The following is a 25,442-nucleotide window of genomic DNA, read 5'->3' as shown; positions in this document are numbered from 1 at the left end:
TGTGACAGTTAAGGTAACATGACCAAGTGAGTTGATGGTGTTGATTCTCAAACCAGCACACTAATAATCTCGCTGTCAAAACAAATGCTGTCATCCGTCCGCACGATGCTGGTATGAAATGATGCATTAAAATAATAACCTGTGTTAAGTCATGTTCTGAACGCAGTGAATAATATATTATACACATGTGCTTATCCGTGCTATTTACAAAACAAACAAACAAATCACACACACACAGCCTGATTCTCTCATTGGCATACACATTTTACAGCGATATCTTTGCAAAACATTCTTTCAACAATTACGCGTATACCGCTACAGAGAGAAGGATCTTAACCCATATCCTACCATGCACGCTTCACACGTGCATTAAAAAAGTTGAAGAATTTAGTGGCAATGAAAGCGAGATTACTTTTGATTTTGATGTGCCGCGATTGCTGATAGAGTTGTCTACCTTTTCAACACCCCTTCCCGCTTCCTGCTTGCAAAACTCACACGTGGAAACATCTTTTCTGCAGCAGACTCGAAAAAATGACTTCGAAATCTTCACGTCAATCTCAGTAAGTGCCATTTATTTACAAAAGCAGTTATTTTGCTAATGCTTGCACTTTTATTTGCATGGACATCTATGGAAAAACATGTTAGATTCGATTTGTGTGTAGGATGAAAGTTCCATGGAACTTTTGATCGAAGTAAAAGGTAACGTCTCTGCACGCTTCAAGCGTGCATGGTAGTGAAAGGCCCCTATATTTAGTGCTGGGCCACGTACGCTTCACGCGTGCATGGTAGCGAGAGACCCCTGGATGTTGTGTACTTACATACTCTATAAACATGCACATAGTAAAATGCTTTTGACTTTCAAATAAACATGCAGTGGCGGCTCCAGTGGTGCGGCGTAGGGGGCACTATTTCTTGTTCTTTTGATGATAATATTGTGTTCTTTTGATGCTATGTTCGTATTGTGTTCTTTTGACGCTATGTTCGTGTCTCTGCTCTCCCCTTGCAGACAACAACACACTGGACCCAAACGACAAGGTCAGCAAAGTCAGGGCATTCCTCTCGATGATCAACGAAAGGTGTCTGTTGTATTTCCCTGAGCAGCAACATCTCTCAATCGATGAGAGCATGGTCCCCTATTTCGGACACCACTCGACAAAACAATTCATCCGAGGGAAGCCAATTAGATTTGGTTTCAAACTGTGGACCCTCGCTGACCCGCTTGGGTACGTTGTTCAATTCGAACCGTACACTAGGGCTGGCGGTGGTCAACCATACGGTCGTCTTGGTCTCGGGGGAACGGTGGTCAAAGATCTGATTTCGGAGCTTCCACAACGCCCTTATCACCTGACGTTTGACAACTTCTTCACATCTCTTCCACTGCTGAGTGATCTTGCGGCTAACAGCATAGGGGCGACAAGAACAATCAGGAAGAACCGCATAGAACACTGCCCAATGAGAGATGCCACCCGGTTCGCCAAAGAAGACCGTGGTACCCTTGACTTCCGTCATGACCGACGCAGCAACGTACTGGTTGTGGAATGGAACGACAACAGTGTAGTGACCGCGGCGAGCAACTGCGATCGTGTGATGCCGCTTGCGTGAGTTCGGCGCTGGTCAAGAGCACAACGTCAGTTTGTTCAGATACAGCAGCCAGATCTGATCAGAGTGTACAACGCAACCATGGGTGGAGTTGACAGGGCAGATCAAAATATCAATGCCTATCGCATCTCTTTGCGCACCAAAAAGTGGTGGTGGCCATATTTTGCACATGTGCTGGAACTCGTGATGCAGAATGCGTGGCTGTTGTTCCGGAGAACAGATGCACACACCGCCGAGCCTCTCGACTTGCTTGCCTTCCGGCGACGCATTGTGCAAGTCTACCTGATGCGGCATGGAGCCATTGCCAAGCCACGGCGTGCTGCTCGACTTGCTCTGCCTGCCGTCCACAGAGTGCCAGACGAAGTCAGGTTTGATGGCGTCGCCGTCGGTCATTTCGCTGGTCCATCGCAGACAACAAAGCGGTGCGCACTGTGCAAGAAGAACACCAAGAAACTCTGCCTGAAATGCACAGTTGGACTTCACAATCAGTGCTTCAATGCGTTTCACGGCATCCACTGAGATGACGCTCTGCTCAACTTGCCATGTCTACAGAGCTCAAAGTTGAAACTTATGAGTTTGAGGAACTATTTGTGAACTGTAGGTCTTGTCATCACTACTTTGTGTTTGTTCGTATCATTTGTTTGTGAAGTTTTGGAGATAAAAAAAAAACACGTACCAGGCCTCTTGATACCATGCACTCTCTGAGCGTGCATCATGAGAACACTTATACGTACCCGTTGGCTACCATGCACTCTTCAAGCGTGCGTCCTCAAAAACTCATAAGAAAAATAAAAGTTCAAATGTTATGATTATATTTGTGTTATAGAGTGTGTTTGTGATGGTAAAAAGCGAAAAAAAATCAAAATTTTCTAAAAAAAAAATGTTGGTAGGATATGGGTTAATTAAGCAGTCAATTTAATTATCACCACAATGCAAGATGGAGATGCAAGAATTGATAAATAACTTCCGAAAGGCAGAAATGTTTCAAAACAACGATGTACGTTTTAAGTTTTATGTTCCCTTCCGTTTCAATAATGACGACACATTTTAAACCAATTTTTAACATCAATTCCTCTTATTTTGAAAATGTTGTCTTTATTGTCGTTTTTTCTTGAGAAAGAACGATTTAGTCCCATTTGGCTTCTATGTGTTTTTATTTTACTTTAGTAAACTAGATAAAACATACATTTGCACGTATTGCCCCAGACTAAGAAAATCCCGATCCCATCCTTCTATTAGTTTTCATGTACAGTTTTCTCATAAAAAGTAACTGTAAAGAAATGTTTCACCAAAGCTGAAGCCGTTCATTTGTGCAAAGGATGAAGGCAAATCCTCAACACAGATTACATCTACATATACTTCCTATTGAAAACACCCTAACAGTAACGGAAAATAACCCTAACAGAGTCATGGTATCCTGTGTGATTGGACTTTATTTTTTGAGAAAAAAAAACGTGAGAGGATGAACAGTGTGTATTATAACACACATTTCCTCCGAAAACGGCGTATGGCTGCCTAAATGGCGGGGTAAAAAACGGTCATACACGTAAAATTCCACTCGTGCAAAAAACACGAGTGTACGTGGGAGTTTCAGCCCACGAACGCAGAAGAAGAAGAAGATAACACACATAGTGCATTCAGTAACGGATCACGTGAAACCAAAACTCAATAGTTTATATTGTTTCTTGGTTGTTTTCTTAGCAGTAAGATAAATGGACAATGCCACTGTAGGTAAGTGTGCCCGTCTTGCACTGTTCGCACAACCGGTGGTGTAATGATACGAGAAAATCATGCACTGAACCATATTCATTTTGTGCTCTCAATCAATAACAAAAATATTTTCATTTTGTCTTTTAATGCACGCACAACAGAATCACATGACACACAGTCAACATTCATTGTTTTCTCATAAGAAAAACACAAAGGGGCACGGTGAAAGGTGAAGGCCATCTCTCGGCGCGACTCGACCAATCAGGTTCGTCCAGCACAAAGCCTCGTTTCAGTTCTCAGAAGAAGACAAAAAATGGCTCCTCGTCCGCTGTAATAATTTAGTTTGCTGCCCAGAATTACAGCCCTCTGCGAAAGCCCGAAGAAATAGCCGATCTCTTCAAAACTACGGTCAGTAAATGAGAACAGTAATCACGACAGACAGTAGACCATCAAAAACGGCGGGTCAAAGAAGGAACACTGATGCTAACTGACTCTCTATACAGGTCTGCTATCATCACACCAAGGTTATTGTGTCAGCTCACGGTGACTTTCTCGCTGCCCAATGGCCCCTGTATAAGCCATACATCCATACATACATTTACATTACAAGATATATTGTTGTAGTGGTACTTAGGCAAGCTGACCTAGCTTAGAAAAAATCATTGAGACCATGTTTTCATTTCCGAAATCACAAGTTGACATGACGCCTATTGTGATTCGCCAGAGCAGGCAGCAGTAACACGTAAAGCAAAAGTATAATCGCTAGGACTTTTATCTTACTTATACAAGGGTTTCTGACCATATAACCTTTCAAAAAGCAATGCACTGCATTCTTAAATTTATTACGGGTATGTTTAAGAGAAGATATCTAACCTTCCTTCGGTGAAGCGTACTCAGTGCATGACACAAACGCAGTATTGGCTGTGCCTACATGTTGGCTAAATGTCTTGGATATTTTTTATCAAGCGAAAGTGAAAGGAAAGCGCCTAGTTGTGCAAATGCAGGGGATTTAATAAAAAAAATGTCAATATAAAGATCTGGATGGAATTACAACGGCTGAAAACATTATTGAACTGTTGTTACAAAAGCAGCGAATAGATGTAGTATTTAATACAACCAATGAAGATCTCATCATCATGCAGCAGATTCCTCAGAAAATACACATCTAAGAGATATCGACACCATTTCGTTTCCCTGTTCTTGTGGTCCAGCTCTTATTATGTTTTGCAACCGTTCCTGGACTTGTAAATACTTCCAATACTTGTCGAGGCGCGCCAACTGTACAAGAATTGTCAAGTTGTCACTGGTTCATGCCAGAAGTGTTTGGTCTCTGGTCTACAGTCTAAAGCGTCACAGCATTTATCATAAACACGGTACATGCTCAAAACAATATAGGCGAACAGAAGACAGCCATTGTTTATTGTTCCATTGCTTCATCCACCAATGTTATTTCATATAATCGGAGTGAGAATAAACAATAGTCTTTCATGCTTCGGCATAAATCAGTATAAAGTCAAGAACACTGTACAGTCGACCAACAACGTGTTCACTTTCGGCTCAGAGAGTCCGGCGAATGCTTTGAAAAGTGGCAGGAGTTCCTGTGAAAGAGTTACCATCCTGTCCACGCTAAACACAACGATAGAGTGCAAATGAAATCGCGGCTACTCTCTGTCTTCGGAAGAAGCTGCAGCCTACTCTTCTTGAGCCTGAAGAAACCTAAGCTACTCCTAACCTAAATCCAGCCTTTGACTGATAAACGAAAGATACCGATTTTTTTCACAAATGATTTTCACTTCTTTACTCTGGTTTTACTCCTTTTGGCAAAATTAAACCAGGATACATATCGGAGTGGAAGAAACACTGAAGCCTAAAATATGTGCTGAAAACAGAAGCCAAACCTAAGAAACTGTGCTCGCGAAGATGCGGCTATGGATTCTTCAGAATCAGGCAGAACCTTTTTGACTCTTCATCGAGAACGAAGGAAAAGAGTTCTTGTCAGCCCAGACAGGCTGCTACAGAAGCTCAGGCCAACAAAGTATGCTGAAGCACAAGCAGCTCTAGCTCTAGATACTTGAGAATCACGAAGAAGACCTTGAACACTTCATCGAGAATCATAAAGGAAAGAATTCCTGTGAGCCTAAAACAGGCCGCTAAGAAACCGTGCTCAAGAAGAAGCAGCTCTGGATGCTTACGAATCACGAAGAAACTCTTGGACACTTGATCGAGAAGACGACGAAGTAGAAGCAGCAGTCCTGCCAGCTAGGACAGGCCTTTGCTGGGGTTATGCCTCGTAGCCTATGGTAATAATGGGCATGAGCACGCACAGCGAAGTGATGATGGCGATGAGATAGACGAGGAAGAAGATGCGATCAAAGACCAGCCCCGCGGCCTTCCACTCTTTAGCCATGCGATCGCGGCGGTCCTTCTCTGCTAGCCTCTCCTTGTAGCGCTTCACGAAGTCCATGAGCTCCGTCAGGTGGTAGTTGATGAGCGCCAGCTGATTCATCTGCTCGTCCCCGGTCCCCGTGCGCTGTATGTGCACAAGGATCTCGGTGGAGGCCCGCGAGTCCGTGGCCCACTTACTGCCGCTACACGTAGTGTCCCCGTTCATGCCCAAGAAGCGCTCGCACTCCTGCTGCGGGAGTCTGCCCGCCAGATTCGCCCCCGAAGAAGCTGCGCCTCCGCCGCCTACGCCGCCCCTATCGACACCGCCGGCAGCGTTGCAGGCGCGTTTGTTGTCGATGACGTAGGGCCGAACCAGGTTGTCCATGCACAGCAGGCGGCCGAAGAACCCGAACAGGACCTGCAACAAAGTGTGTGAAAGCCCTGTGTGAGATGTTGACGATACATGTTTTTTTAACGCCCGCACGGTTTTACCTCAAATTTAGATGATTTCGAAAAGAAATAACGATAACTAAATAAAAGGGGCCGCCGCGAAGGGGGTTTAGCTGTCGTGTTCGCGCTCTTAGCACCAGAGATGGAGGTTGGTGTCAATTATCATGGGGTTGGTTAAGATACCCGGCTGGGTCATTGTGTGTCAGTGCTATCTATAGTTGGTAAGGTTGTTGCTCAAAGGGCTGTAGGGTCTTTGATTACTGGGCCATGGTTGGTTGGCGTATAAGGGACGGGGGTTTGAGAATGGTTTTTTGTTTTATTTTTGTTTTTTGTTTTGTTTGTTTGTTTGTTTGTTTGTTTGTCGCAATAACATATCCCTATAAAATAAAGTCCTTAAGAGGCGTTACTTAATCAATAGCCTGTAGGACATGAATTGTTATGTGAGATGTTGTTGAAGGAGTAAAATGTTGTCGTGGATAAAAAGGACGGACACATTGAACGAGTGTATGGCTCTGAGCACTTAGTCTACGCCGAAAACGGAGGAATACTTGCGCACACGCACGTACATCAATTGGCAATAATTAATGTACAACTATCCTAACCAGAAGAAATACGGGATGGCATTCCAGTTGATGGAATGTTTGTCCCTTTCCGTCAGAGTTTAGTTGTAAATGAGAGTAAAGTCACTGGCTGCTACAAAGTAAAACATTCACTATACCCGAAAGTGATAGTTGTGTTTTATTGTGTGTGTTTTTTCTGGCTTCTTAAAACTAGTGCATCGAATAAATATGTTGCTCACAAAAAAGTGTTCATTCGGTTTACGATAGTAGCATGACAAAAATGGCAGGAACAAATGGCCTCACACGTCTGTGCTGCAGACTTTGAGTTTAAGGGCAGAATGAAACACACCTTGGTCGAATTCAACTTGTTGAACACAAATATTTGCATGCAGCATAAATATGCCATTATAATGGGCGGTTCTGGTGAGGTTATGCCCCCTCTTTCTTTCGGCTGGTAACTGGTGCCACCTCGCGGCAAGATCACAAGAGGAAGGAAAACAAACTTGCATTGGTCCCAAATAGCATATCGGTTTAGTAACAGTTCGTGTGTAAGTCGTGCATTTTATACGGTAAACAGACAAAGGTCGGTTCTGGTGAGGTTATGCCCCTTCTTTCTTTCGGCTGGTAACTGGCACCACCTCGCGGCAAGATCACAGGAGTTGTCTCGCGTTATCATCCCAGAAGCGCTCATTGGCCCGCCAGTACATGATCATACAGTAAAATTCTAGATTGTGTACAAATACCCAAAGTCGCAGTCTCGTTGCCGCTGGTAATTCAGCCATTGAAGATGGTTAGTTGAGGTGTTTTTGTTGTTGCTTTGTTTTGTTTTGTTTTAACATGTCTTCAACCTATTCGGATATGCAGGACCAATTAAAAAACAACGCATCAGTGTTGAATACATCTCGTGAAGTGTTGCAAAAACCGACCCATTACATTTTGCGATATGTTGCATGACTGTTCAAGATGTACCCCATCCCTATGAAAATGAAAAACAAATATGTGCCCAATGTGTGCCCCCTGTGTGCCCTACTTGTTACAATAAACACACTTGGGACACAGTTTGAACACATTTCAGCGTGCACACGTGTTCTATTGGATAAGAGTAAATGATACTCACCCTTTTGATGCACACGGGCACAGGCCGTCGTGCGCCGTAGAAGGACATGTAGACGACGAAGGCGTTTAGAAACGACGACAGCGTTATCAATACCATATTTAGGCAGTAGTACGTCCCTGTTGACATGAAAAGAATGCTGATTAAAGGAACGTTTTTCCATGATGATGATGATGATGATGATGATGATGATGATGATGATGATGATGATGATGATGATGACAGGCAACGTTAATTGTAAAATGTGATCCTCTTAAATACTGCGTTTGTTTTTAATAGAAAGAACTACCCAACATATGGTAGACTAAACGCTAAAAAAGCAGTCAAACAAACCACATCTATCAACACACACACACACACACAAACACACACACACAAACACACACACACACACACACACTCACACACACACACACACACACCCACATACACACACTAACAAAAGTCCAAGTAACTTATTTTTAGAAGACGAAGTTCAAGTTCGTCTTGGCAAATTTGTTACGGATTGTTTTAGCATTGTATAATGCATTATTTGTTGTTTGTTGTGTCAATAACTTTACTGGTTCATGACAATAAACATTATTCTATTCTATTCTATTCTATTCTATTCACACACACACACACACACACACACACACACACACACACACACACTCACACACCCACACCCACATACACACGCACGCACAGCAATCCGGATTTACAAATCTTCTATTTCCAAGCCGAACAGGATACTGCTCGCAACATTCCCAAGACGCAACAATACTTGACAGGAACAATTGTCCAGCGGGGGAAGAAAGCCAATCTGGCGCGGCACAAAAACACCGGCCATCACAGCCAATATCACCTCTGACCAGTCAATGCCTCTACTTGCCGGACACAGTCTGACCGACCCCGCGAAGTGGTCTTGGCACGTGAGGACAGGGGTGAACAACTGTATGCGAACCCCACGACATTGGCTTTGGCTTTGGCTTATTTCAGGGGATGAGAAGTGTTAGTGAGGAGGAGGAGGGGAATCTGGACTGGACAGGACTGGACATGACGATGGGGTAGTCGTTGTAGTAAAGAACCGCGAAGCGAAAGGGGAGGTTGGATGGAGCCAAGTTTTTGGAAGATAGTGGGAGGCAGGTTAACAGATGGCGACGTTTTAGAGCCAGAAAAATGTCTGTAACTCGACTCTTACCGTAATGCAGAAACAAAATGCATTTCAGTCGGCACGTAAGCCAGATAGCTAACTCCGTTTTGGCCCCTGGGCCAAACTACAACCATTTAGACCAAAAAAAGAACAAACAAAAAAAAGAACAACAACACACACAAACACACACACACACACACACACACACACACACACACACACACACACACACACACACACACACACACACACACAGTAGCTGATAGCAAGGCCAACATGTACATGGTTTCACCGTTGGTAATGGTTTCACTCTACTGATATTTCAGAAAAGACAATAGACAGTGATGCTGGGCTTGTGCAACCTATTTTTACATTTAATAACTGTCTGGTCACCTGGCTTTTACCTTGAGGTTCAAGCGACAAGCCTTTAAACTCAGCACTCTCTAATATTGTGCCCAGAAGGCCAATGATCAACTGACCCGGCTTCGTTCGTTATATTCGGACGGTTATTGTCACGATCTAGTGACATGGATCAAGAAAGTGTCACTCGGTGGGGTGCCTTCTCTTGGTCAATTGCGATAGAAAGCGCCTGTGCGTACTGTCAACGGTTGTGGATTTTGATGACAGCGCAGGACGAACACGGATTTCACGGGGGTGATTTCTGCTGTGGAGGCAGAATTGTCGATAACTGAACTGGGGTATGTGACAGGGTGAGTCACGTGATTTTTGTCAAGGTTGTCTGTGTGAGGACAAGTATCGACACACTCGAAACTCAGCAGCGAGAGAGAAGGGTCGGTGTCAGTATACTCCTACTAGTTTGATGGTTTTTCAACACGTGTGAATACTTCACTGGGTATCAACGTGCTATGCTACTTGCTAGTGAGGCTTGATAGGAACTCCATAGGACAGACCACCTTCTTCTTGAACACATGCTGGCTGACAGACGGGGCGTCAAGATTCTCCGCTGGGCGGTTTTCACTGCATAAGGTTTCAGCGAGAGAGGAGGATGACGGTGTTTCTGTTGACGAACAGAAGTCATTCGAAAGGAAGCGGTTTCGCTTAAGGGAGAGCTACCTACATAGGCTTGTGAGGTAATAAATCATTATTTAACGCTGTTGACGAGTCTGTGTTTGTGGAATGAAATACTCTCTGTTGTTCTTTCCAGGTTGGCGCATAATTTGCTCTTTGTGACGCTAAAATACTAATCTGTATATGGTTTTTGCAGATATGGACTCGAGAGAAGGAAGGAAAATAGCTGATTTGTTGTTGTAAAAGTCCGTTTGTGCAGGCCCACGTGCTCGATGAAATATGTCAGGGTGACATGTTTAAAGGTGGAGGTTGTTGGGTAGCTTGACATCAGTGTTTAGTGTACCGAGGCTTTTTGTTGCAGCCTTTCTGTCTTCATTTCCACCGGCTACTGGTGCTGGCTGTTATCTGCGGGACGCTACGGGAAGTGATGTAACCAGCTAACCGGCTAACCAGCAAACCGGCTAACCAGCTAACCAGCGACTGGGTGCGGCGCCTGATGTCTCCACAGTTCCCTGCTTCGTCACCACGCTAACCAGCACTTCATTCGACGGAGCAGTTGTGGAGACTAAAGACAAATTACAGGCCGTCCACTCAGTGGCAGAAGAAAAGCTAAGTTGCACCATGTCTTAAGCACCCTGTTTACCACCGTTGTCATCTTTTATATAAATTTGTGATTATATTCGAGTGGTGACAACGTGGGGTGTGTGACCCTTGCATTAACTAGCACTTTTGGGCAGATCAGCTATATTTCCCTAGCTTTACACGGGATCAGCGTGTTACTATAATTTTCTATATTCTAACTGGCATTTTGTCAGTGACCGTGTTATTTACGTTTTGAACGTAAAAGAACAATTTGGGAGTGAAGTCTCGAGGGAGGTGGCGAGTCATTACATAAACAGGCGTCTGAAACTTATACTTTTGTTGTTTCCATTAAATTGTATGACTGCGAGAGTGGATCGTGGTGTGGTTAGTTAGTTAGAAGTAACTAACCGTTTCATAATCACCTTAAGTGATATAGTGAAACGTGACAGTTATGAAGGCGTGCCAAAATCATCAGAGGCTTGGGTCATGCGGACTTTACACCTGTAGCGCCTGTGCCTGTTCTACAACTGGTCCTAATTGATCACTGCAGTTAGGTAAACCTTACACGTTTGTTGCTTGATGAGCTGTGAAGGAATCGTGACCATTATGCATTGAACAAAGAGACCAATGAAGAAGGATGCTCCCCGCAAAAAAAAAAAAAAAAAAAAAATAAATAAATAAAAAATGCGGTAGGAAGGGCTACTGAGAATAGTCCAGTTTGAGATCTTGACCCCCCCCACCCCCCCATACAATGAAAAAGGACAGAATAAACTGTCGGGGTTGGTGGCGGAGGGGGGGGGGGGAGGGGGAGGAGGACAAACTTGTTAAAGCCCTTTCGTACAAAACAAAGAAGTGCACGTAGGTGTTGGACTCCACGAACGCTGTGATTACTTTTAATTACATAATTATATCGCCTTCTTTTTCCATACCATTTTAAATAGTGCGTTTTTAAAAGAAAACAAAACAAACCTAAATGGCTGAAATGACATAGTGTCCAAGTAACCGGTACCAACAAACGGGTCAACTACCCCAGACAGTGGATGCACACAAAAGAATATTCTTAGCATGATTACTTTCGCCTGTAGAAGTGGAACCGAGGGTCTGTGTAATTGACTGGGCCAGACTGAATTGGATCAGACGTCTCATAATCCAATCAAACTGACATAAGCGCGCCGTTAGTCCCAAGCCGGAAAGGGCAATGTTTATACGAGTAAGATGATGGACGTAACTGGGACGTTTAAATGCCGAGTCTGACTCGTCTGTGTCTTTCCGGTAGGACTGTTTCTCGTTACTGGATTCAACACTATTTGTTGTACTTTTGTCTTGGAGAGCTTTCTCTTTTCTTTCTACTTCTGTTGGACTTCCGTTTTGTGTTGGCATGGTCTGAAGTTACGAGCGTTGAACCCGTTTTGCTTGCAACATAAGAACGGAGCACAAAAAAACGAAAGCTTCCTTCGGTATTAATGTTAACATGTTATCATCACCAACTAAATGGACCGTCCAGTCCAAAATATATTGAAGTGCATCCAACACCATTCATGGTCACCTGGAATGTATTTTCCTTTTCCCTTTCCTCTCTATCTTCCACCTAATGCTGACGATTGACGTTTACCGAGAAAACTGAAGAAAAACAACAACCCGTGATGGATTGTATTTCTTCTGATCAATTATTTTCACAATTGGGATTAACAAAGCTGTGTTGAACACTAAATCTAAATCTTAAATTGGTTTTAACCGAGCACCAAAAACTTTCATCTTACTCATATGAAATGGACCTTATCAGTAAAAAACAAGTAGAACAAGAACACTCTCCCATCACCAACCAACACTTTAACAGCCAACCGACCTACACCTACCGCCCCCCTCACCACCCCCACCCCATTCTACCCCTTCCCCCCCCCCCCCCATAATTACGTCCCACCCGTCTCTACCTCCCCACATGTCTTCCTTGCAAACTCCTAAGTATAGATGAGGTCCGGCAGGGTCTGTTTCGATTTGCATATTAACGAGATAGATTTTAAGAGTCAGGTGTGTCAAGAACACTGACGTTGCAAACAATATTGGGGAGGATCAGGAGGGATACACGGGGGGATTCCAAACGGTCATTTGATAATAATAGCGAGGCCTAGGCGTGATAGCACGCTGGTTGGAGGGTTGGTGCAATGAACAGAAACAGACCAAAATGAGCTCGAGGGTATGAAGAATTTGTGTCAGAAAACGGTATGCGTTTACATGAAATCAGCCTTGATTTAGCACAGGTACAACAAGGGACAATAGATAACAGAATAAAGGCATTTATATGATAAAACAAGTCGCGTAAGGCGAAAATACAACATTTAGTCAAGCTGTCGAACTCACAGAATGAAACTGAACGCACTACAATTTTTCAGCAAGACCGTATACTCGTAGCATCGTCAGTCCACCGCTCGTGGCAAAGGCAGTGAAATTGACAAGAAGAGCGGGGTAGTAGTTGCGCTGAGAAGGATAGCACGCTTTTCTGTACCTCTCTTCGTTTTAACTTTCTGAGCGTGTTTTTAATCCAAACATATCATATCTATATGTTTTTGGAATCAGGAACCGACAAGGAATAAGATGAAAGTGTTTTGAAATTGATTTCAAAAATTTAATTTTGATCATAATTTTTATATTTTTAATTTTCAGAGCTTGTTTTTAATCCGAATATAACATATTTATATGTTTTTGGAATCAGGAAATGATGAAGAATAAGATGAACGTAAATTTGGATCGTTTTATTATTTTTTTTACAATTTTCAGATTTTTAATGACCAAAGTCATTAATTAATTTTTAAGCCACCAAGCTGAAATGCAATACCGAAGTCCGGCCTTCGTCGAAGATTGCTTGGCTAAAATTTCAATCAATTTGATTGAAAAATGAGGGTGTGACAGTGCCGCCTCAACTTTTACAAAAAGCCGGATATGACGTCATCAAAGGCATTTATCGAAAAAATAAAAAATAAAACATCGAGGGATATCTTTCCCAGGAACGCTCATGTAAAATTTCATAAAGATCGGTCCAGTAGTTTAGTCTGAATCGCTCTACACACACACACGCACATGCAGGCAGACAGACAGACAGACAGACAGACAGACAGACAGACAGACAGACAGACACACACACACACACACACACACACACACACACACACACACACACACACACATACACATACACCACGACCCTCGTCTCGATTCCCCCTCTATGTTAAAACATTTAGTCAAAACTTGACTAAATGTAAACAAGTCGCATAAGGCGAAAATACAACATTTAGTCAAGTAGCTGTTGAACTCACAGAATGAAACTGAACGCAATGCAACGCAGCAAGACCGTATGCTCGTGGCATCGTCAGTCCACCGCTCATGGCAAAGGCAATGAAATTGACAAGAAGAGCGGGGTAGTAGTTGCGCTGAGAAGGATAGCACGCTTTTCTGTACCTCTCTTCGTTTTAACTTTCTGAGCGTGTTTTCAATCCAAACATATCATATCTATATGTTTTTGGAATCAGGAACCGACAAGGAATAAGATGAAAGTGTTTTTAAATTGATTTCGAAAATTTAATTTTGATCATAATTTTTATATTCTTAATTTTCAGAGCTTGTTTTTAATCCAAATATAACATATTTATATGTTTTTGGAATCAGAACATGATGGAAAATAAGATGAACGTAAATTTAAATCGTTTTATTAAAACAATAATTTTTTTTACAATTTTCAGATTTTTAATGACCAAAGTCATTAATTAATTTTTACGCCACCAAGCTGAAATGCAATACCGAAGTCCGGGCTTCGTCGGAGATTACTTGACCAAAATTTCAACCAATTTGGTTGAAAAATGAGAGCGTGACAGTGCCGCCTCAACTTTCACGAAAAGCCGGATATGACGTCATCAAAGACATTTATCAAAAAAATGAAACAAATGTCTGAGGATATCATACCCAGGAACTCTCATGTCAAATTTCATAAAGATCGGTCCAGTAGTTTAGTCTGAATCGCTCTACACACACACACAGACAGACAGACAGACAGACATACACCACGACCCTCGTCTCGATTCCCCCCTCTATGTTAAAACATTTAGTCAAAACTTGACTAAATGTAAAAACAGGGATAACTGTATAATTATGCATTCTACACTTTATAAACACACACACACACACACACACACGCACACACACACACGCACACACACACACACACACAAACACACACACACACACACACACACACACACACACACACACTCTCACACTGTAGCACACGTGCACACACACATACCCCCCTCCCCCCCCCGCGGCACACACATACACACACATACGCGAGATAATCTTGTTTAGGACGAGGAACAGTTTAAAAGGATTTCTGACAAATGGCTTCAGAAAAAATCACCACGAGGGTAAAGACTGCGCAGCTTGCGAGTCAATCATTTTATAAATATCATATTTTGATTTATGAGATTTACAATATGCAAATAAAAAACGCTCGCGCTAGACCCGAGTACTCTTCAGACTGGCTCGCTCCCCCAGTATGAAAGTTTTTGTCTTGTGCACGTTTAAGACCAAGTGATTGCTCTGTGTGAATTACAGGCATTCCCTTTGCGATATAAGTACATTGCATGCGAGCCGAGGATGTGCGTGGTGACTGGCCTTTCTCTTTTATTTGATCACAGTGAAAAATATACTGCCGACCCTTTTCATAACTGGTGAACTGGTGGCCCACGAAGTTCTTTTACTGTCCAGGCTCGCGGATTCTTGCATTTATCACGCCCCAGGTAGTTTTACCAAATTCTTTAATGTAAAGTGAAGGTAAAAGACTGAAACATATGTAAACAAAGGAAACCATAAGAAAAAATACAAATTAATATGATAAGAATCAAAACACAAAATCGCGACCTCTAAACCACCGCAGTCGCGACCGAGCAACCAACGCTTGGTAGAAAATGTGGTGTACAACAAATCAAATTATTCAAACACTCAAAGCGCAAAGCCTGGCAAATCGTCTCGCATGCGAGACGCATGCTTTTTATGAGCTCTATTTCTCGTCAGTGTGTGACGCGTTCGGCTTTTCTCGTCAGTGTGTGACGCGTTCGGCTGTTCTATCAGCTCAATGGCTGCGTGTTGCCCCGCCGGTGTGAACTCCTCCTACGGCCAAGTCGTTTTTGTGGTTTATTTCGCATTTAGGTCCCAGGTAACATTATGAAGTTTTAATACGATCAATCGGACCTATTATCAAGTTAGTGTATCAACTTTTGAACGAACTGCGCCCAGTAGTTTCCCAGCAATAAGCTGTTAAGTGGAGAAAGACAGACAGACACACAATTAAAGTCTGCTGAGCCCAAGTACTAGCGTACTCGGGGATAAAAAACGCTCGCGCTGGACCCGAGTACTCTTCAGACTGGCTCGCTCAATAAATATAAATGTTTGGAATGTCTGTGGTGTGAATGTTGGTTTCTGACCAGAAATGCAGATCTATCTCTGGCCGATTCATAGATTCAACCTACAAACTGCGACCTCATCTGTGATCAGATATGTTTCGACAAGCATTAAACGGATGAAATTAACCACATGCAGTTTATTCTTCAGAAAAATGCACACAAAAAATGGGTTGGGTTCGGTGATTTGTACATAAACGTCTTCCTCGCGATAGATTCGCTGATTATTTTGTCTTATGAAGCCGTCATCAACACGAACACAATGATTGCAGAAGCAAACTCTGTACCTACACGACCGAGACACAAGACTGATTATTTCACAGCTGCAATGTGAATAGAGAACAAAGACGTTTTGGGTAAGCTTACTCACGTCAGGTCTTCACTGACAAGCTAGGAACAGACGGAAAATTCCGAACAAAAGTAAATGACGTCAAAGTCTCTTTCGCTTTGCGTGTAACTTTGTCATGACGTATTTTTGTGTGACGCGTTCGGCTGTTCTCTCAGCTCAATGGCTGCGTGTTGCCCCGCCGGTGTGAACTCCTCCTACGGCCAAGTCGTTTTTGTGGTTTATTTCGCATTTAGGTCCCAGGTAACATTATGAAGTTTTAATACGATCAATCGGACCTATTATCAAGTTAGTGTATCAACTTTTGAACGAACTGCGCCCAGTAGTTTCCCAGCAATAAGCTGTTAAGTGGAGAAAGACACACAGACACACACACACACACACAGACACACGATTAAAGTCTGCTGAGCCCTAGTACTAGCGTACTCGGGGATAATACTGAATCTAACTGTCTGGGGATTCTCTCTATCTCGCTCTCTCTCACACACACACCCAGACACACACACACACACCCAGACACACACACACACACACAAACAGGCACACACACAGGCACACACACACACACACGTACACACCTACACACACACATACACACACACACACACACACATACTATAATCTATATTAAAAAATAAAAATCCAAACTGACCCAAGAGAGGCACTGAGGCTGCGGCAGGGGGGAGATTGGATTCCATCAGCAACAGTAGCAAGAAAAACGCCACGAAGATGCTGATACCTGCAAAACATAGAACAACAACTTTAGAAAATATGTTTATCAAGTCAAGAATGAGAATCACGTCTATTATAAATTCATGCTAACTGGCATATACTTTATTGTGATTCATTGATACACAGCCCGGCGGTTTCTTTAAAAAAAACTAAAAAAAACATACATCACAAACAAAACAAGCAAACGAACTAAGAAAAAACAGTGAGATAGGCTATGTTAAGTATGATTGTTTAAATGAAATTTGAGAACAACTGTTCAACTGTTATGGCTGAACTGAAGAAAACATGCAAATGCCACAAGAAACGGAAATAAAATCAAATCTAAAAACATAAAGATGATGCAACATAGCAAGAGGATAACTTGTTTACATGATATAGCAAAGGTAGAATACAGGAACAGTAGCTGTATTCATCTTGTGAAAAAGGCTCCACTCACTCAAAAGAAACACACACACACACACACACACATACACAGACACACACACACACGCACACACACACACACACACATACACACACACACACACACACACACACACACATTCAACGGTCATTGTAAACTGAACTTTCTGCACGGGCAATTCTAAATTAGGCACTAACACAGGTAAATGATCTACTTCTTGTTTAATACACTTCTGGCACTAACTATACACAGTAATCGATGTGTCACAAAATATGTTACCAATAGAATACAAACAGTAAACAAACAAAAAAAGAGCGACAAGCTCGTGGGGTACTGAAAACATAATCCCATCATCATGCACTACAGTTTTGAAAACAGATTGTGAAAACAAACTTGACGCAGGCTGCTGCGTACAAGAACAAAAGCGAGACTAAGTGGGTTCTCTGCGAACTGTTGGTAAACCCAGCATGTCAAAATCCATTAGCTATTGTTGTAGACAGCCAAAAAGGATGCAGTTAACGTCAGATTTTGCTCCTGTTTTCTCAAAATCATTGAGCAACAAGAAACGTGTTCTTGTTGAACATACAATGTACGGACAAAGGAAAAGTGTGTGTATCCGAGTTCAGCTGATTCATCGATTTTAACATCATTTTACTGGTATAAAACTAATGGAAGATTGGTCATGAGAGGATAAATTGTTTCAAAGGTTCTATAGTTATATTAAGTAACTCATCAACCCCTCCCCTAGCCCGAGCACGCACGAAATACTGTGTGTGTGTGTGTGTGTGTGTGTGTGTGTGTGTGTGTGTGTGTGTGTGTGTGTGTGTGTGTGTGTGTGTGGATCAATGGCCTTTCGAGTCAAATAGCTGGTTTGAACAATAAACGACCTAATTACAAAGCTATGCACTCAAACGCATCTGCCTCTTTTTTTATGATGGGTTGTACACCTAAGTGGTCATCTTCTCACGTCAAAAAACGTTCCCATTCGGTCATTTCAACGCTTTAGAATTTGGACTAAAAGTACTCTCTGTCCCTTTGTCTGAATCAAAGATTTCAAAAGAGATTTTTCTTGCAAGATATAACAAAAGGATAAGAAAAGAGAGCAAACTAAGAAACAGCCCTACTCGGAGTGCATAACAAGAAATACCACTACATGGAAGTTGCGAAGATACGTACGAACCAGTCTCCCTTATTCTACTTCCTTCCGGTACAAGCCTAAAACCTTTCCCCGCCCAAAAGGACCACTTAGCTTTAACCTCGCCACTCCACGCCCGCGTGAGCGGAAAGACAGATTCTGAGGACCCGAGCGGACATCTTGAGCAATTCGGAACAATCAGCACAGAAATTCACCACCCCGTGTTGCCCGGGCTTGAGCAGAGAATTAGGCTGCTGTCCCTTTGGTCGCATGGCTGTGCTGCAGAGTTATCTCCCCTCTGCCCCGTGACGCGGGAAGACCTAATCTGTCAAGATGCCCACAAAGGAGGTCTTGGTTCTTCTCCACCTCGTCGGTATGCATGGCAGGCCCCCCTTTAAGGAGGAATTACAAGGGGCGACAGGACTCGCGGAATGAGAATGGGGGGCATCAGTCCTACCTCCTGACACTGCCAGGCGACTGCTGTCGGAGCAGCAGTGATGGTGATAACTGAACTAGGGGTTGCCTGGATAAACGGGATGGGTTATTTTGTCGGACGAATAAGGACGGATTTTTCTCCTTTCTGCAAGGTGGTAGTCCAAGACTATATGTGTCTATGATAAGGTTGGGAACGGTTGTTTGTGTACTGTGCATACATATGCAAGGCTCTTTGCATCTTTCTTCTGAGTAGTCCGGGAATAATTTGTTTACGGTTTTGGCTGGGGGATGTTGTAAGGAGACACATGTAATGCTCAGATACAAGTGGTATCTAAGTAAGAACAGTTTCCAGACGAAGCCTGGTTGAACGGGGTTATCTTGTTGGGAATAAGAAGTACTTATCGCTTTTCTTTCTCCTAGTTAATCCGGGACTATTTTGTCTATGGATGAGGTTAGGAGCTCTTGTTGTTGTGTTCGTACATACGCGAGTCTTAGATTATCTTAAGGCGTAAGGGTCACCCAGAATTTGGAAAAAAATCGTTTTTCAGATATACTAAATTATGATGTTGCCAAACGCTAGAACAATATCTTTATTTTCATGTGCAGTTTACATTTTGTCTCTAGCATACATAGTTTTCTTGCAATAAGTGCTCAAAGTAACGTTGGTGGGAATTAAAAATCCCTTTAATCAAGGCCTCTGTTGAATGAAATTATCGGTTCTGATGATGAATTTGATTCCAAAAACTGCTCAGAACAGTCAGACACAGATGATGAATCAGACAGTAGCTCAAGTGAAGATAGTTTTGATTCTAATCTCTTGATGACCCCCCCATAAAGGACATAAACTGATAGATGTTGAACTTTTTGCTGTTTTATGTGGTGAAAGTTCGCGCGAAATCACAGGCAGCTGCACTGTCTGAATGAAAAACTTTTTTAAATATTCACCTATTCCATTGAAACTTTGCACATCAAATGTTCACTTGACTGGCTATAGTTTGTTCTAGAATGAAGCTGATAATCAGAAAAATAGATTTTTTTTTTATTGTGTGATATATCATAATAATATAGAATTATAGTATTCTTTTGCTAATGCTACTAAAAGCAACATTTCCAACAAAACAGAAAGCTTTTAGAACATACTGTAGGTAATGATGCTTTAAATATGAGTGCCAATTTATTTTTCAATTGGACACATAGTTTTTCCCCAAGAGATATTTCAAAAATGCTAAAATTAGCATTTTTGCAGGTTTATTTTGCCCATTATTTTACGAATTAAATAATTTTGTCAGTTGTTCTACTTAATGTAGGTATTCAAACTTGATGTTTTCTGAAAATATAATGATTTTTGAAGAAAACTACCAAACATCAAGCCAATTCATTGATTGCAAGTGACTGAATAAAAAAATTACAGTTTTGGTCCGACAATCTGGGTGACCCTTACGCCTTAACATGGCATTTGAGTAAGACCTGTTTCCAGACGATGCCTGACTGGACGCGGTTATTTCGTTGGAAGATTAAGGAAAGACTGGTCTGCATGCTAGGTAGTCTAGGAATATTTTATATATTATGTATATTAATATACATAGCTGAAGTCAAATGCTCTTCAGTGTTGTTGTTTGCGGTCTTGTCCAACACTGAGGTTGAATGATATTTGGTTAAATAGTATTTGAGTAAATCCGAGTTCCATGCATGCCTCGAACTTGTATTTTGAAAGAAAAGTGTTCGCCCTTGCCACAGGTTAATATATTTCTGAGAGACAGAAAATCTCACACAGAGAAAAATATCATTAAAGAGTCGACTGTAGTTTCAGACGAAGCAAAGATGTATCGCCAAGAAAATCGGGCAAAATTTGTTTTCATATAAACAACAAACAAGCAACAACAACCGACAAGCAAACCCTGATGCAAAGCCGATTTCAGAGAAATGAGTACATCTGTAAACACGTAAGTAATGAAATAAAAGAAAAGAATAAATGCATGCATTAATCAATCAACGAATGAACAAACAAAAAGACGGAATAATCTACCGATAGGAACATACTAACGGTCTCTGTCCAGCCAGATTTTCCAACAAGGGCATATTATATTTCAAAATAAAGCAGCACAGAATGTTAAGACTATCAACTGCAGCAAAGGCAGCAAAAACAAAAGGTAAACAAAAAAAGATTAAAAAAAAAAGTCAAAAGCTTACACACACCAGCTCCAGTCAGACCGAAGCCTACATCCCCTTGAGATACAGGGGGTCCTGATATTTTAAGGGAAGGTTAATTGGACAACAGGCAACAGATCCCCGGAACACTACCCCCCCCCCCTTTTTCATTCCCCCTCCCAATCTTCTCCACCCCGCCCTATTCCCTTCCCGTTTCCACCCGTTTCCCCTCTCCCCTTCCAGCTGTGAAGCGGCGCACAGACGCATAATGTTAAAGTTGAGATGAATGACGCATCCCGATCGTTTTTGAGTCAGGCGTTCATCCAGAATTGCTTCACATGGCGAGAAGGGGGAGTGTGGGGGACCTGGCACCCACCTACAAATTGCTTGGGGGATATTTTGTTCAGAGGTGTATGACCTACGTTGGGGTGGCACCATTGTTTTTGCAACGTAACTCTTTTTATTTCTACACCAGATCAATTTTGTTGTGACACTTTCGAACGAGCTTCAACTAAAAACAAAACAGACGCTCATGTATTCTTGTCTTTTTTTTCAATGGTTGTGGCAACACATGTTTTGAAAGATCTTCCAGTGAAAATAACACAGACGTGTACAGAGGTACAGGGCAACCATAGAGATATATAAATAGTAAAACAAATCAACACAAAACAACTTGCACCCAATCGCACACGGAATGCAATCATTATTATTGTATGGTTTCTTCGGAAATGAAGTTTGAAAAAATAAATCCTTAGTTAGTGCTTAACGTTGGTAATATAACCTTTGTTTCCTTTCTAGTTTAGTAAAAGACAGTTTTCAACGGTTGTAACATGGATAAATAGTTACGTGAGTGTGAATCAATACAGTCTAGTACAGCTAGCTAGGGTACTGCGCCTCTCTATTCGGAGAAATCAAAAATGTATGCTACATCCACTGGGGAAAAGACCAGGTACGGTAAAAACAAACAAGTACAGCTGTGTGTTAATTAATTTCCATTTTGTCAGGATAGAAGCAAACATTTGAAAAAGTCTCTCTCTGTCTCTGTCTCTCTCTCTCACACACACAGACACACAAACAAAACATAAAACAAACATAAACAAATATGCTGTTGACTCCATCAAGGAAATCTTACATAGATGTCTAATTCGGTCGAGGAAATGTGTGAAGACGTAAACGGCAATTTGCTACTCTCTCTCTCTCTCTCTCTCTCTCTGGTATTTAAACGGTGATCTACTAGAAGTGGTTAACTCTTACACTTACTTAGGCTTTACACTGACAACTAAACTTTCAATATGTACAGCAATGGAGCAAATCGCTGCACGAGCAAAGAAAAAAGTGATGGATATTTTACGGGCATTATGGAGAATAGAATGTAATGATATAAAAGTATTTTTGCGTTTGTTCGACCTCCAAGTTCAGCCTGCTCTTTTGTATGCGTCCGAAATATGGGGTGTAAAAGAAATTGCGGAAATTGAACGGGTCCAAATGTATGCATGCAAGAAACTCTTATCAGTGAGTCAGAAAACGCCTAATACCATGATATATGGTGAATTGGGCAGACACCCACTTTTTATTAATTCCCTTATGAAAGCAATTAAATACTGGCTAAAACTATTAGAAATGCCTTCCCATAGAATTCCAAGAGCAATTTACGATCATCTTAAACGTTTAGAGGAAAGAGGGATTAAGACTTGGGCTAGTGACATTAAAAACCATGTGTTTCGCCTGGGTTTTGGCTATTCTTGGATTGAGCAGCAGGTCGGTAATAAAACTGCCTTTTTGAAGATGCTTAAGCAGCGTTTGCTCGATTGCTATCAACAAGACTGGCATGCAAAGTTATTTGATAGTGAACGATTTGTGACCTATCGAAGCTTCAAAACTATTTTACAGTATGAACATTACTTATCAAGTTTGCATATTAGACCGTTAGAGAGACGTTCTGGTCCGATTTAGAGTTGGCATAAACGACTTATATTGCAACAGGCACAGATACAATGTAAATAGACGATTGGAATTATGTCCCTTGTGTGGTCTGGCGGAGGAGGATGAAATTCATTTCATCTTCGCCTGCCAAGCCTATTCAAATATAAGACAACAGTTTTCTTTAAACATTCTATTCAATAATTGTTTGAGAGCTAGAAATTTTGTCAACTTAATGAATATTGAAAATCAGGAAATGCTGGCATCATTTATTTTTGATTGTTTAAAACTTAGACAAGAGCTGATTGCAAATCCTGAACAATAGCAGAAAAGGCGACAACTTAACTACACTATTTAACCGGCTATGGCCGTCATTGTAATGTACATATTATATAATATCACAATTACTTTTTCTGATGGACTAGATAGTCCACCAGTATTACATTTATGTTTGTCCTTGACGTTGTTTTTGCCACGGTTTTTTTTTCCCCCCATTGCAAGGGGCATGTTGCCTAAATGCAATAAACTCGTTAATCGTAATCTCTCTCTCTCTCTCTCTCTCTCTCTCTCTCTCTCTCTCTCTCTCTCTCTCTCTCTCTCTCTCTCTCTCTCTCTCTCTCTCTCTCTCTCTCTCTCTCTCTCTCTCTCTCTCTCTCTCTCTCTCTCTCTCTCTCTCTCTCTCTCCCTCTCTCTCTCTTTGAATTAATAACGGGAAATGAAAAACAACCCGAAAGAAAGAAAAAAAAAAACACTGTTGTTTTGATGCCTATTATTTGAAGGAAATTGCTTGGCTTTCCAGAAAACTCTATCAAGGAAATCATACATGTCTAATTCGGTTGATGAAATGTGTAAAGACGTAAACGGCAATGTGTTACTCTCTCTCTCTCTCTCTCTCTCTCTCTCTCTCTCTCTCTCTCTCTCTCTTCCCCCCTCCCCCACACACGCACACACACACACGCACTAAATAACACACACACACACACACACACACACACACACACACACACACACACACACACACACACACACACTAACACTCCAAAACACCCACACGCTCGAATGTACGTACGCACGCACACACCCACAATAGAAACATCAACCATAAATAAATACATAAATGAATTAATAAATACAATGAAATGAAAACAAATTCAAAAATATACAACACATTGAAATAACATGTCACAAAATAAAATGAAATAAATGACAAATACAATATATGAAATGCAATGATATAAATAACTCTCACTACTTTCATATAAAGTGTCACCAGTGTCAGCACGGCATAGAAACATGGAACACAATCATCATATCCCATCCTCAACTGAAAAAATCCAACCCAACCCACACCAAGTTTCAAATATCTTTCTCTCCAAGCTACGCCTGCCCCCCTTTTTCAATATGGCGACGAGATCTTTGTGCTGTCTTTGAAATGCCAAACGGCTTGTGTTGCTCGACCGACTGCAAGTAATCGACGGACGTTCTGTTTTTCAACAAAAATCAAAGAAAGCAAAAGCGATATTTTTCTAATCTTTTCAATTTTGGCCTGCCTCGAAGAAGGGGAATAGCCGTGACTCGTTTCAGGGCGTTGACAGGTGAAAAGCCATGTCACTTGGTCGGACATTATTGCAAGTTCCGGTTAAAAATGAAAAGGCGGGTGTGGAGGGGAGGGCGGGGAGTAGAGAAGGAGGTAATGGGGAGTGTTTAGAAAAAGAGAAAGAGAGAGAGAAAGATAGAAGGAGAGAGAGAGAGAGAGAGAGAGAGAGAGAGAGAGAGAGAGAGAGAGAGAGAGAGAGAGAGAGAGAGAGAGAGAGAGAGAGAGAGAGAGAGAGAGAGAGAGAGAGAGAGAGACCGACCGACCGACCGACCGACCGACCGACTGACCGACAGACAGACACAGAGAGTGACAGAGAAGGAGAGGGAGAAATCGTGAGATAAAGGGAGAGAGAGAAAGAAATAGATAAAATACTATTAGTATATAGAGACAGAAAGACAGACAGACAGAGAAAGAGAGATACAGAGGAAGAATGTTAAGGAGAAAGAGAGATAAACGGAAAGAGGAAGAGAGATAGAGAGAACGCAAGTCAGAACGCGTAAAAGGACATTTTTAAAAATCTCGACAGCGCGAGGAAATGTTTAAAATCAACCGATGTTGAAAATGCGACCTATTTGTTCTATTTTTTTTCTGATCTTTGTTTTGAGTCATCCCACCCCTTCTTTCCACCCAGCACACGCGTTCATGCTGTGTAACCAAGGCAGAATAATCATAATATTTGACATCAATACTTGTCTTGATTTCTGCCACAATTACT

At 41.9% G+C, this 25,442-nt stretch overlaps 1 protein-coding gene across 1 annotated transcript in view; it reads right to left on the bottom strand.

The window, feature by feature from the left end:
• Positions 1–3,456: 3,456 nt before the first annotated feature.
• The window catches only part of LOC138959622 (neuronal acetylcholine receptor subunit alpha-10-like), a gene marked incomplete in the record, with an annotated part of 130,478 nt that continues 108,492 nt past the window's right edge, over positions 3,457–25,442 (bottom strand). Inside the window, 3 exon segments of the mRNA XM_070331182.1 lie at positions 3,457–6,112; positions 7,822–7,937; positions 17,010–17,096. Coding sequence (XP_070187283.1) covers positions 5,591–6,112; positions 7,822–7,937; positions 17,010–17,096 — 725 coding nt within the window.

This window comes from Littorina saxatilis, linkage group LG2 (genome assembly GCF_037325665.1).
Source record: "Littorina saxatilis isolate snail1 linkage group LG2, US_GU_Lsax_2.0, whole genome shotgun sequence".
Lineage (NCBI taxonomy): Eukaryota > Metazoa > Mollusca > Gastropoda > Littorinimorpha > Littorinidae > Littorina > Littorina saxatilis.
The sequence above is the reverse complement of the archived record's forward strand: the minus strand, read 5'-3'. Positions and strand labels throughout refer to the sequence as shown.